This window comes from Brachyhypopomus gauderio, chromosome 2 (genome assembly GCF_052324685.1).
Source record: "Brachyhypopomus gauderio isolate BG-103 chromosome 2, BGAUD_0.2, whole genome shotgun sequence".
NCBI lineage: Eukaryota > Metazoa > Chordata > Actinopteri > Gymnotiformes > Hypopomidae > Brachyhypopomus > Brachyhypopomus gauderio.
Window position 1 is genome coordinate 40,734,738 of NC_135212.1, and position 13,816 is coordinate 40,748,553.

At 45.8% G+C, this 13,816-nt stretch overlaps 1 protein-coding gene across 6 annotated transcripts in view; it reads right to left on the reverse strand.

Annotated features, from left to right (window-relative positions):
* The window catches only part of LOC143505353 (syntaxin-binding protein 4), a 39,288-nt gene that overhangs the window by 9,481 nt on the left and 15,991 nt on the right, over nucleotides 1-13,816 (reverse strand). For 4 of the 6 annotated variants that reach the window (XM_076996127.1, XM_076996123.1, XM_076996121.1 and 1 more), the window contains exons 4-12: nucleotides 12,616-12,685; nucleotides 12,149-12,223; nucleotides 9,564-9,643; nucleotides 7,330-7,450; nucleotides 6,651-6,792; nucleotides 5,978-6,084; nucleotides 5,658-5,796; nucleotides 5,459-5,531; nucleotides 2,768-2,859 (exon numbers count right to left, since the gene is read on the reverse strand). In XM_076996127.1, coding sequence (XP_076852242.1) covers nucleotides 2,768-2,859; nucleotides 5,459-5,531; nucleotides 5,658-5,796; nucleotides 5,978-6,084; nucleotides 6,651-6,792; nucleotides 7,330-7,450; nucleotides 9,564-9,643; nucleotides 12,149-12,223; nucleotides 12,616-12,685 — 899 coding nt within the window. The remainder of the gene's footprint in view (nucleotides 1-2,767; nucleotides 2,860-5,458; nucleotides 5,532-5,657; nucleotides 5,797-5,977; nucleotides 6,085-6,650; nucleotides 6,793-7,329; nucleotides 7,451-9,563; nucleotides 9,644-12,148; nucleotides 12,224-12,615; nucleotides 12,686-13,816) is intronic. The other 2 variants (XM_076996122.1, XM_076996125.1) reach the window with 1 other exon arrangement.

Here is a 13,816-nt window from a genome sequence, read left to right on the forward strand (position 1 = left end):
CCACATTAGTTACAGTGCCCTGTCACCATGGTGTTACACATCACTGTGACTATTCATCATCATACCACCCATTGTCATGGCGAATAGGCTCAGTGAAGGATATTAAGGGTACCAATCGCCCACAAAGACGAGGACAGAGCGAGGCAGAAACTCGGGTGATATATAGGGTTATCTTTACAAACAACCTGCCTAAGGATGCAGAATTTTCCCACTGTAATGTCTGAAAGGATGTCAAGATTACAGAAGATTAGCATTTTGAATTCACCTTAAACACCTACACTAATGCTGAGATATCAACAGCAAACACCCACTCACGTGCTGCGTAAAAACACCCACTCACGTGCTGCGTAAACACCCACTCACGTGCTGCGTAAACACCCACTCACGTGCTGCGTAAACACCCACTCACGTGCTGCGTAAACACCCACTCACGTGCTGCGTAAACACCCACTCACGTGCTGCGTAAACACCCACTCACGTGCTGCGTAAACACCCACTCTTGTGCTGCGTAAACACCCACTCTTGTGCTGCGTAAACACCCACTCTTGTGCTGCGTAAACACCCACTCTTGTGCTGCGTAAACACCCACTCTTGTGCTGCGTGGCCACCTACATCAGTACTGATTAAACACCTAAACTGGTGCTCAGTAAACACATACTCTAACGCTGGTGTTTACTCAGCACTGTTGAAGGCATTTAGTTAGCACATGTATACAGTCCCTGACATAAGTTCTGTAGCTTATCCATGTTGTGGAAGCAAAAGCTTATAACCTGACTTTAAATTCATCAATTGGTTTTAGAAATGACTCATATGAAAGCACCCCAGCACTTCACTTGCACTGCAACTTGACCTCTGACAACATGCCAAAAATCCATCCTGTGACCAAAGCCTTGATTATCAAGACGCTGAAGACCAAATCCACTGCAGAGGTGGCTGGAACCTTTAATGTGTCTCAGCGTCAAATACAAAGAATTAAAAAAAGATTTGAAGAGACTGGAGATGTTTTTGACAAGCCCAGGTCCGGCAGACCCCACAAGACAACTGCTCGGGAGGAACGTTTGTTGGTTAGAAAATCCAAAGCCAGTCCCTCTTCCACTGCAGCAGAGCTCCACCAGGCCTGGTCACCTCAAGTCCCTGTGTCAACTAGTTTGTAGGATTCTGTCTCGAAAAGGCCTCCATGGTCGAATCAGTGCCCAGAAGTCAGCACTAAACAAAAGGCAGGTAAAAAACCGTGTGGCATTTGCTAAGGCCCACAGCCTGCTAAATGGATGGACGCTGGAAAAGTGGCAGAAGGTGGATTTCTCAGATGAATCTACTACTGGAGCCCGTATGGAACCAAGATTCACCCAGAAAAGTCAAGTTTGGTGGTGGAAAGATCATGGTCTGGGGTTACATTCAGTATGGGGGTGTGTGAAACATTTGCAAGGTGGAAGGCAATATCAATAGCCTAAAATATCAAGAAGTACTAGCTACATCTTACAATCCCAATCATAAAAGGGGTCAAATTTTGCAGCAGGATGGTGCTCCAGCTCATACATCCATCTCTACATCAAAGTTCCTCAAGGCGAAGAAGATCAAGGTGCTCCAGGACTGGCCAGCCCAGTCACCAGACATGAACATCATTGAGCATGTTTGGGACAGGATGAAAGGAAGCATGGAAAACGAAACCAAAGGATTTTGATTAACTCTGGGAGGCATGTAAGACTGCGTTCATCAATAAATTGTATGAGTCATTGTTGAACCGCATGGATGCGATCCTTCAAGCTCATGGAAGTCACATAAAATATTAAATATTGCCCTAATAGCACCACAACGTCATTCACCAGTGTTATGAAGCATATATTTGTATATGAAGTGAATTATTTGTTTGATTTTTAACTTACTTTCTGTGGGTGACAAAACCTTTGTCTTGCCAAAATCTGACCTTTCTGTGTTCATTAAATGATCAATATTTCTGCAGTAAAGCAAATTTATTTTCGTAAATTAAATCTCATTTGGGAGGGTTTCAGCTTTCATATGAGTCATTTCTAAAACCAATCGATGAATTTAAAGTCAGGTTATAAGCTTTTGTTTCCACAACATGGATAAGCGACAGAACTTATGTCAGGGACTGTACGAGTAACCACCTACACCACTACTTATTAAATGCCTACTTATTTCAGCTACAGCAGCTATTTTATGCACGATTTGTTACCCACTAACAACCTTTAACATTTGGACACTGTGACCCTGGCACTGCTGTTGGCTGTATGTTTTGGAGCAGCAGACTCCACCCCGATCCTCACAGAGATGCTCTCACCTCCCTCTGGAGCACCTCCCTCTGGAGCACTTCCCTCTGGAGCACCTCCCTCTGGAAGACCTCCCTCTGGAAGACCTCCCTCTGGAACACCTCCCTCTGGAGCACCTCCCTCTGGAACACCTCCCTCTGGAGCACCTCCCTCTGGAGCACCTCCCTCTGGAATACCTCCCTCTGGAACACCTCCCTCTGGAACACCTCCCTCTGGAACACCTCCCTCTGGAACACCTCCCTCTGGAGCACCTCCCTCTGGAGCACCTCCCTCTGGAGCACCTCCCTCTGGAACACCTCCCTCTGGAGCACCTCCCTCTGGAGCACCTCCCTCTGGAGCACCTCCCTCTGGAACACCTCCCTCTGAAATACCTCCCTCTGGAGCACCTCCCTCTGGAACACCTCCCTCTGGAACACCTCCCTCTGGAACACCTCCCTCTGGAGCACCTCCCTCTGGAGCACCTCCCTCTGGAAACCCACCAGGTCAAGCTTCTCAGGCTTGAGTCGTATGTGGGGATCCAAGGAGACCTTTGGTTTGGAAGCAGTGGCAGTTCTCTGTGAGGCTGAGGCTACTGTGGGAACACACACACACACACACACACACACACACACACACACACACACATACACACATACACACACAATCATATTCATACAGAATACACATTAGCAATTCAGTTGAGTAGTGAGAGTTTCTCCTATTTACCTAAATCAGACCTGAAAGAAGCTGATATTTCAGTTCAGTTAAAGTGTCTTTACATCCTGAGCTAACCTGCTAAAAGTTGCTCTGAGAAAGAGAATTACTCTTCTAGGTTTTGTAATTTTAAGCAATTAAAATGTTCAGATAAGTCTGGTTTCAAGAACCATGGGTATGGTAAGGGAGGGGCTTAGGGAGTGGCTAAAGGGAGCATATTACATAGCAATGTCTCAGTGAGCCCTCATGACTGGTCACCTCTGAACCCCTCCCTTTAGTGTGTTTAGTGGGCGTGGTCTTAACAGAAACCAATGGAGATTCATGCATTTTGACTTAAATCCAGCACAACTAAATTGGCTTGAATAATTAGGCACCATTATTCTCCCTCTGAAACTGCATCCATGTGGATAGTCAGAGGCGAGGGTGTGTGCTGGAGATAACAGCATCTGCAATGGAGGTCAAACATCCAGAAACACCACCTCCTATGAGCGCTCTGCAGCAAGACGACATGCATCAGCTCTGGCCAAAAACACTTTCACAGCCAATCTAAAAACAGACAGTATCAACAAGGGGGGGTGTGAACGCTGCTTCTTAAGGCCTGCCCATCATCCGTGGAAAACAGGATTACAACCCCAGGGAATTATTCCTCAGTTAGCACATTCCAGCACGACAACACACCACGCTGAAAATGTGAAGGCATGGAAAAGGCGCTGAGTCACAGTGCAGGGGGAACGTGTCCTTTGTCCTGCGGCACGCACTGAAAACCGCCACCACCACCTCACAAAGCACCCGCTCTGCAAACCGGGAAACGCAGGGGAAAGACCACTGCTGGTCTTCCAATCAGGATTCTTCATTATTAAGAGGAGCAGCATCATTGGTAGCCAATGCCTGACATTCCTGGGATATAACATGCTCGACATGCCCCTCCCCTTGACCTCAGAATGACCCCAGGTCTAAACAGTATAAACATAGGAGTTCTTTGCTATATTCCTGAGGTCAAGGGCACGTGTCCTGTTTAGATTAAATCCCACAGTGATTAACCACTAATCCTCCTGAAGCCCCTGCTGGTCAAGAAACTGGTCGTTCTCTAGTGCCGCCTTGACAGACCAAAACGCTTAATCCCTTACTGCAGATCACCACACGAAACCGCAGATCACCACACGAAACCGCAGATCACCACACGAAACCTCCCCCTGAGCCAAACACCTCCTGACACCTGCTTACATTTATAGCATTTATATTTACAGTATTTGGCAGAAGTGACACATTTTTTATCAGACTGGCAGTATGAGTGCATCATGGGAATCGTTAGTCTACCTGAGCTAACAGGACAAAATTATATAAGGTTTATAAAGCATACAAGTCCATGTGTAGTTCAGTGTACAATCACCACACCACACTAATACCCTCTCTGGCTCCTTGCTAGATGTGTGTCAGGTGACACTACACACTGAGCCATGATGCGTCCACACTGAGCCATGACGCGTCCACACTGAGCCATGACGCGTACACACTGTGCCATGACGCGTACACACTGAGCCATGACGCGTACACACTGAGCCATGACGCGTACACACTGAGCCATGATGCGTCCACACTGAGCCATGACGCGTACACACTGAGCCATGACGCGTACACACACCTCCTCCAACCCAGTCAGCTCTTCTCCTTCGCTCATCTCGCTGTGTTGCTTTCTCATCATTCACTCATATTGCTTTTTCTCTGTATTTTATTTCAAATGTTGTATTTCACTGACTCAGTAAAGCACAGCTTGGCGATGTGTTTGTGTTTGTGTGTGTGTGTGTGTGTGTGTGTGTGCGCACATGTACATGCTGGTGTTTAAAGTGCTAGTGTTTTTTTAAACTCTCCAGAGTATTTCCAGAAGACACTGATTCCCAGCACACCTGCCCTGTGGCGTCTAGCAGTGACTGTGTACTGGCAGCAGCAGGCCCCAGCCATCGTGGTGTCCGGTAATGTAACAGGATAAGGACACACTCAGACTCACTGAGAGACACTTGCAGACAAATGACCTTGTCTAGAAATAAAAGCTGAACCACCAGTAATTCATCAAAGAACAAATCAGATAGGGCTGAGGTTTGCAGTGGGAGAACTCTCCAGACCTGGGACTCAGAACTCTCCAGATCTGTGACTCTGAACCCTCTGAACCCTCAAGATCTGTGACTCTGAACCCTCCAGACCTGTGACTCTGAACCCTCCAGACCTGTGACTCTGAACCCTCCAGATGTGGGAGCTGTATATTTTTGTTCCATCACACTACGGTATGTTAACAAATGGTACTAGACAATTCTGAGAGATCATCAACAATATCTATGACAAAAGCAGGTCACTCAAATGGTGACTCACCATTATGAAATTCTAAGCCTTCCAGTTTCTAGTTAAACATAGAAAAGGTCAAAATGTACTTTGGGTGTTGTTTGGGTTTTGTTTGACATTGCCATGGCAACACTCCACAGTACCTGAGAAGTGTATGTCCGGTGGGCAGACGTCTGGGGAGGACGAGCGCATTGATGTGGGCTCCTCCGCTCTGAACTGCAGGACAAGAACACAAGTTCAATCACGTTCAAAAGACTGGAAGCCTGTGTGTACTCCCTCTCCTCACCCGGACAGCATCTCCACAGAAGATGCGTCAGCGGCTCTGGGATTGGCACTGCTTACCTCAGGTCGGGGGCACGATTTGAAGCGGTTGGCAGCGTAACCATTGCCGACAGGGCGCTGACCACCATCCCTGCCGGAGACACTGCAGGGGGCGGGGCCTTTCCCTCTGATGAAGGCGATCTCCACCAATGGCTCCTGGCTTCAGAGGTAAAGGGCACAGAGTGACAGAGAGACAGTCATCGCAGCATAGATTTCACCTATGGAGCAGTAATGAAGCGGACAACAAACATGTCTTTGCTTTCATGATGATAGACTGTAGGGAGCCCAGGGAACAGTACTGTCTACCACCAAATCCAAGAGAGAGGTGTAATAACATGTACCTGAACTTCACTTTGTTGATGGTGGTCCTGGCCTCTTCGAACGTCACCCCTACTAGGGACTCCCTGCCGATGGCAATGAGCTGATCCCCTGGTCTCAGCCTCCCGTCCTGTGCAGCACAAGGTGGGCGGAGTCTGAGCCACACAGCAAAGAACTGGCTCCGCCCCCCATGGCATCACACCTGGCTGCACCCGCCCCACTCCACAGCTCACTACTGCCACCCCAGCTGCCCCAGTGCAGGACATGCACATGTACTACACTCAGTATGCAGTTTACTGAGCCTCCCAGAGTCCTGCACAAGTCCCTGTGTTAACAAAGTATATCAATGGGGCACATATAACACTATTATTAGTCACTTATTATTAGTATAAACCAGCCCAAGAGACCAAATGTACCACACCCTCAGGGAGGGAGGGGTGGCATACTCGCTCTCCCCGGTCAATCACAGCAACGCTGGCCAATCATGGGCATCCGTGAGCTCATGCATCAGAAGAGGGTGGGCGGTGCTGAGTGTTACTCCACCCCATGAGCTGTTGCCAGAGGTGAAAAGATGCAGTGATTCTTTATCACACTATATAAATGAAATAAGCCCAAGACCCATGACATGCATGTTCCTTTGGCCTGTGACTGTGGTGGTGGAGTCGTGTGGAGGTGTGGGGGAGGGGCGTGTCTTACCCGATGACAGTCCCCTCCAGACAGAACCTCCTGGATGAAGATGGCGGGGCCATCAGACCTGTTGGAGCCGCCGCTGATGATGATGCCCAGGCTGCAGGAACGAGTTATGGAGATCATCTGGATCACACCCTCCCCCAGGTGACTGGAACCACACACACACACACACACACACACACACACACACACACAGACACACAGACACACAGACACACAGACACATGCGCACACATATACACGCATGCACATCCACAAACACGCACATCCACACACACAGGCATTTATTGTTTCATTGGTATTCAACTGTTGTTGATTAATGCTATGTCTCCACCTAAACCTACCTGTACTCATACACTTTAATTATATGTAATGTAATATTTACGCTCTTTATGGATGAGGGTTAGAACCTTATCTTTTTGTTGAGTTTTGTTGGTTTTTGTTGACTACCCAACAAACAGCAGATACAAACACACAAGTTACAAACACTAAATACATCCTAAAATTTATCTGGCTAACTGTGTTAGTGCATGTGTGATAGTATTAATTAATCTATGTGCATCTGATGTGCTCTGTATTTGTTCACAGTGAGAGGAGAGAGAGAGAGAGAGAGAGAGAGAGAGAGAGAGAGAGAGAGAGAGAGAGAGAGAGAGAGAGAGAGAGAGAGAGAGAGAATGTAAACTACCTGAGGGAGCGCTGTAATTGTCCCGAGTTATTGCATGTGCTTTGGGACCCAGGCGGACTGAGCAAAGGACTCTGGGATCTGGACGAGGACTCTGATGACGTGCTGTCTAAGTATCTGCCTGCTGTTGGAAAGAATGCAAAAATTCAGTAAAATGAGAATTTTAAGTACTACATGCACTGCATTTCATATTCTACAGCATACTGAACTAAACTGGGGTCATTACAAGCACAGTATTCCTAGAAAGAATCCACTAGAGGGCAGTGCAGTGTGTTCTTCTGAATCTCTAATAACAGAAATAGATTATAAGCTGGTGACAACACCCAGCTGTTAAAATCACCCCCTGATTATAAACAAACCTGAAACCTAAATGTAACAGTAACAGTAACATTTTTATTATGTTATATATTTAAAAAGTCATGATAAGCAGGGGTAGGCAGTGCTCTCAACTGCGGGCCACAGCGTATGTGGGAGGGGCTCCAGAGAGGCAGGAGCCACACCTCCTTCCCCTTGTTTAACCACTCTGCCTTCCACCCGTGCTGATTGGCTGTGTTGGGTACTGCTGTTGCTTGCTTGGAATGAACATCCTGCAGCTACACCAGGTGTTTGTGGATGACAGCTTCTTCAGGCTCTTCATGTTACATCATGTACAGAGTTGAACTACTATTACAGTTTTTCTCAGTCGATTTGGTCATTTCTCAGATCAGAATTGAAATTCTCAAAACTGTTCATTCAGTCTCCACATCTCCTTGTCACTTGTGCACATCATAATTGCATTTCTCATTGTGTTTAACATTTTGCAAATGCTTTTGTACATTTAGCAAATGGACATAGGCAATTGTCTGTTGTTTTTTACATTATGTGTCGCTTATGTCATGTTTATCAAAATGTGTTGTACGGATTGTCTGGTGATTTGTCTTACCCTCCAAAACATTTAGTCTTTACGTCATCGCCTAGGTCATTATATGCAAAAGGGCTGAACATGCTGTCATAATCTCTAAGGCATCATTTTAGTTTTTTTTTTGTTACATTTTGGTAATTTATCCTAATTTGATTAAATTGTTTGCAGGTGAACATTCAGTTACAGTAAGAAAGGGAATTGGTGAAGGTTTAGATCAACCAGTGGTATCAACCATAGGTTCCATTTTTACATCCCAACAAGAGGAGGCTGTATGAGCTCAGGTTGTTTTGAATGTGTAGAGTAAGTTTCTAATTCTGTAGTTTTTCCAGTCAGTTGTCTGTCTTTTCTGAATTTCAATCATTTGTTTTTGTCAACAAATTGCAGTGCGAACAATATTGCTCTACAAATTTGATTCCAGTCCAATTTATTTCTATCAATCTCCCACATACAGTGATGTGTAACTGTGTTCTGTGTAAGTTTGTATTTTGTGTGTAACATGTATTGTTTCATTTGATATACCACAGAATGTGCAGTGTTCTTGAAATCAAAAGCTTAGCTAGTTTGCATCAGAATATACAGTCTGCACTGACTATGACCTAAAGTTGCACTGACAACATGACTATGTATTTTGACTGCCTTGTTCATAGGCAATGGCACACATACTAGATACTCTGATGGCACTGACAAATTGACTGACCTAAATATTTGCTTTTGGGGCAAAAACAAATAATTTTGAGTGAAGTATGTGCTTTTGCAGGTATTTCATTGAGTTTTGCTGTTTGCACTAACTGTTTTGAGAAATGCAGTAGTTGTGATGCCAATGTAAACCATGATGTGAGAAATTAACCAAATCGACTGAGAAAAACTGTAATATCATCTTTCTTTCCTTTAAAGGTCTTTCTAATACTTTGATTCATCTTCCTGACACATACACAGAAAGCAGGTCTGCAGTAAACAGTATAGTCAACCAATAAGCACCTGAAGTTTTACCTCCAGGCAGTAAATTTAGTTGTGATTGAACAACCAGCAGGTCCACATATGACCCCTCAGGCTTAATATCAGCTTTCCTATGGTGCTTAAGGCCTGTCAGCTAATTTGAAAATTCCCAGAATTTTGCAACCCTATGAATATTCTAAGTTGGGAAATTTACCATGGGAATAAAATCGGAATACCGTGCAGGACGGGGGAGGTCCTTTTACCGTTTTACCATGCAGGACGGGGGGGGGGATCCTGTTACCATGCAGGATGGGGGAGGTCCTGTTACCGTGCAGGACGGGGGGGGGGGGGGGGGGGGGGGGGATCCTGTTACCATGCAGGATGGGGGAGGTCCTGTTACCGTGCAGGATGGGAGAGTTCCTCGTGGAGCCCGCAGTGCTGTTGGAGCCATACTTGTCTAGAAGTTCTGCAAATTCTCTCCTTCAAGAGAAATTAGACGAAATTAAAATTCCATTAAGAAATACACCATTCCAACTCAAATTCAAGAACTCTTCAGATCTCCTCAGAGAAGCTCATATGCTTTTACAGAATGATGTTTTAAAGTGAGTTTGTAGTGTCTGGAGACCAGCTTAGCCTAAAAATACATGGCGGGATTCCAGAAATAGGAATTAATTAATGAAATGAAGATTAAAAGACAGAATTCCCAATAGAATGACAGAACTGGACTGGAAGGATTGTAATCTGGACACAGACATTCCCAGGATCCCCGAGCTGGGAGGGCCACCGACTGCTCAGCACTGGGAGACACTACTGGGAGTGAGTCAACATCTGGACAGACACTGGAGTTGCATTTTAAAGCCACTTCTCTGCATGTCCTGCGGAAGGACTCCATCATCATCTCCAGACACTATGTGAATGGCAGATATGGAGCCATATCTATGTCGGTCCTCATCAGTGGAGAAGCATCGGTGAGTGTGTGTGAGATGACAGTGGCCCTCATCCACCCCAACATGCACCAGCATCACTGCATGACTCATCACCGTGGATACCATGCTGCTGTGGACCAGCCTAGGCCAGTGCTACTGATCCTTGGTCTCACCATGGTGACCACCCTTCTGAGATCATGTTACACATATTATGGCAGCAAGATCCGACCTGAGGTTTGAACAGACGGGCTCCAGTGCTCAGACCAAAGCACATGCCACTTGATGCCTCATGTGGGAGCGTGATCAGTACGGTTTAGGGGGTAGTGTAAGGGTGTGTGTAAGGGACAGATGTAGTGGTTCAGTATGTGTAAGAGACAGATATAATGATGTGGTGTGTGTAAGAGACAGATGTAGTGATACGGTGTGTGTGTAAGAGACAGATGTAGTGATACAGTGTGTGTAAGGGACAGACGTAGTGATACGGTGTGTGTGTAAGAGACAGACGTAGTGATACGGTGTGTGTGTGTGTGTGTGTGTGTGTGTGTGTGTGTAAGAGACAGATGTAGTGATACGGTGTGTGTAAGAGACAGATGTAGTGATACGGTGTGTGTGTAAGAGACAGATGTAGTGATGCGGCATGTGTAAAAGACAGATGTAGTGATATGGTGTGTGTGTGTAAGAGACAGATATGGCTGGCTGGCTCTAGTCTGAGGTTTCACTCTACTCCACTGGGAAATGATGGAGGAACAGTCAATATGTACGCACACACTCACATGCACACACACAGCTACATATATCCATACCCCTATATATGATATACACCCACATTTACATGTACAGCTTGACAAACAGCTACACATATGCACCCACACAGGCACAGCCAGCAGAGGTGTCCAAACCGGTCCTTGAGAGGACGCAGGTGGTTGGGTATGGAGGGACAGGGACAGCCTAATCCCCAGAATGCACAGATTAAAGCCTAGGGCCTCATCTCATCCCAGCTTAACCTCCCTCTCTTCTCTCATTTCCTCCCTCTCTCTTGCTCACTCACTCTCTCTCTCTCTCTCTCTCTCTCTCTCTCTCTCTCTCTCTCTTTCCTTATACATGGTCCACACAGAACAGACATTTCAGACATTTGCTCCTTTTCACTGTCATGTGACAGTGCCCCCTGCAGGACTGTAGTGGGAGTCTCGTGGAAGTGGAGGTTCCAGAACCAGAGTCAGTAAAGGATAAAGGCAATGGTGTAGCCACTGACATTTAGAGGCAGTGGTATATAAAATCTGTGATGTTTACATGCAGAGTGCTGAAAAGGGTGCAAAGGCAGTGGTGATGGAGTCAGTGAGGTGTAGAGCATATAGAGCCAGTAGGGTATACTTTACAAGTAAAATTATTCTCCTTTCTTTCAATTATTCACGAGATCTGCTAAGAAGGGAGGTTTTTAGAGCATACGAGAGTCAGGTCAGGAAGCCACAGATCAATAGCTGTAATCTGGGAGAGGAGGGTGGGAGAAGACATTGAGTGATGGTGCCCTGAAAGCTTGTTTCCACCTCCGCCCATCAGCACTGGGTGAAGGCGGAGGCAGCAGTCTAGCATCCACCCACACTCCGCAGTCTGGTATTAAAGTATCCAACTGAGATAGCTGCTGATCTCCGCTTGCCTCAGCGAATGGGAGACGGGGGTAAAGGGTTTGAACAGACCCTTATGTGTCATTTGTTAGTTCTGTAGGCTCATGGAGATGGTGGAGGTGGTAGGACAGGAGCCTTCTGCACTTCTGTAGTGATGCTGGTCGCTTACCGAGACAACTGAGCAACAGCAAAATGCACCATACTGGACTATGGAAGCCTCCAACGTGGAGTTGTGTCTGCTGGTGAGTGATGTGCCAGCCAAACACATATCAAGGTCACAAGGGAAAACATGGAATGGGAAACACAATCAGTTCATCTGAGCCTTTTAAAATAGCCTCTGGGTGGTAAAACTTGCTGAGTTACTGTAACTGGGAGATTTGGCTGTCAGGTTGCATTCATGTTCCAATCTCTCTGAAGGGTAGCCGGGTCTGACTTACCGCCCCTCCTCGTCCCTTGCGACCAGAAGACGCATGCGATTGGTTGAGGAGGCGGCCCTCAGGATGTCAACCGCTCTGGGAACAGACAGCGATAGTAAAAAGCATAGTGTCAGTTCAGTGAGGGGTTTGTAAGGCTGGGTGTTACACTACCACGGCAGGCTCCGTTCCTCACCGGGCCACACAGATCTGGAGCTGACGTGTGTTCTCTTTAACCCAAAGCTGTGGAGTATCTGGAGTTCAGCTGAAGCTTTGACTAGATGCTTCAATGCAGTTTCAGCACTCATTACTGCATCATTCTGTTAATGGCTAATGCAGGAGAAACTGCAGCGTCTGAAAGCCTGCTGTAACCCCACTGCAGGATACTGCTGCCAGAGTCTGTGTGGAGTTACTGTATGGACCACAGTTCCTTACAAAACAAGCTAAAAGACAATAACGCTATGCAAATTACAACAAAAATTAGTTTCTACCTTTCATTTGTGACACCGATCAAAGTTTCTCCATTGACCTCTAGGATCTGGTCCCCTGCTTGGAGGTTCCCTACACAAACATTTAGACATGAAAGAAAGGAAATGTAACTCCACCATGCACAGAAGTGAATGCTTCAACTCTTCGGGTTTGGGCTCTGTAATCGACAAGCTTGGAACTAAACACAATACTACATTTAAACGTTCTTAAACCCTTGAAAAATGAGCAGAATACATGCTGGTTATCAATACCAGTGCACAATTTTGATAGTGCTCTTATAGAATCTTTAAAAGAAAAGGAGTCTTATAAACTGAAGCTCCATTAGTTGCTGTTGTGTGTGCCTGCATTAATTGTCCCAAATGCTTTCTTAATTCAGTGAAATGTGAATATTTACAGATATGTGGCCATTCAAATAGAAAGATGAAACCACAACCATCTGTGAATGAAAGTACAATATAATCTCTGGCTATATTTGCTCACAAAATTAATGAAGTGACCTTATCAATGCAGTCCAAGAACCAATCAAGACCCTCCGTCATGCTGACCTAGACTACTCAACACAGCTGATCAACGTACTGTATGTCCCAGACCTCCACGTCAATGTTAGTGGCCCAGGCTGTCAAATTCAAATCCACCACTTATACAACTGCACAAGAACGCACCTGCTGTCATGTTAGGTTATTGCATTTCTGATAGAGATCGAATATCTTGAGGGTCTTTCATTGTGCTAACCTGAGCAAATCAAACAACAAAATCACTGTATGACATTCTCATTCAAAAGTGCATTTAAATAGTTTTATGCAGTGAAGAAGATGTGTGCAAAACGCACAGAGTAACACTTCCTGGTCTCACTCCAAGGTCTCGCATGTGGCAAACATGCCCTCTGACCACCTGACCAAAGACAAAGGCAGCCACAGCACCCAGTTCACCTTCTTTTTAGAACCGGTCACATGACATCACGTTTGACAATCATTCCATATCATGTTGGTTATTTTAGATCTGGAACAGAGAGCCACTCCCACATTCTGTCATGGCTGTTGCCTGGACAACTGACCTGCATTCCACCTACACTACATATTCTACACGTTTAACCTTTATGTTTATTTAAAGTATACAATATAGCATAATAAATAAAAGTTGCATGACTTTGCTACATTATATTATCTTTATCTGTGCAACTGAGGATCAGAGATCAGCATGTTG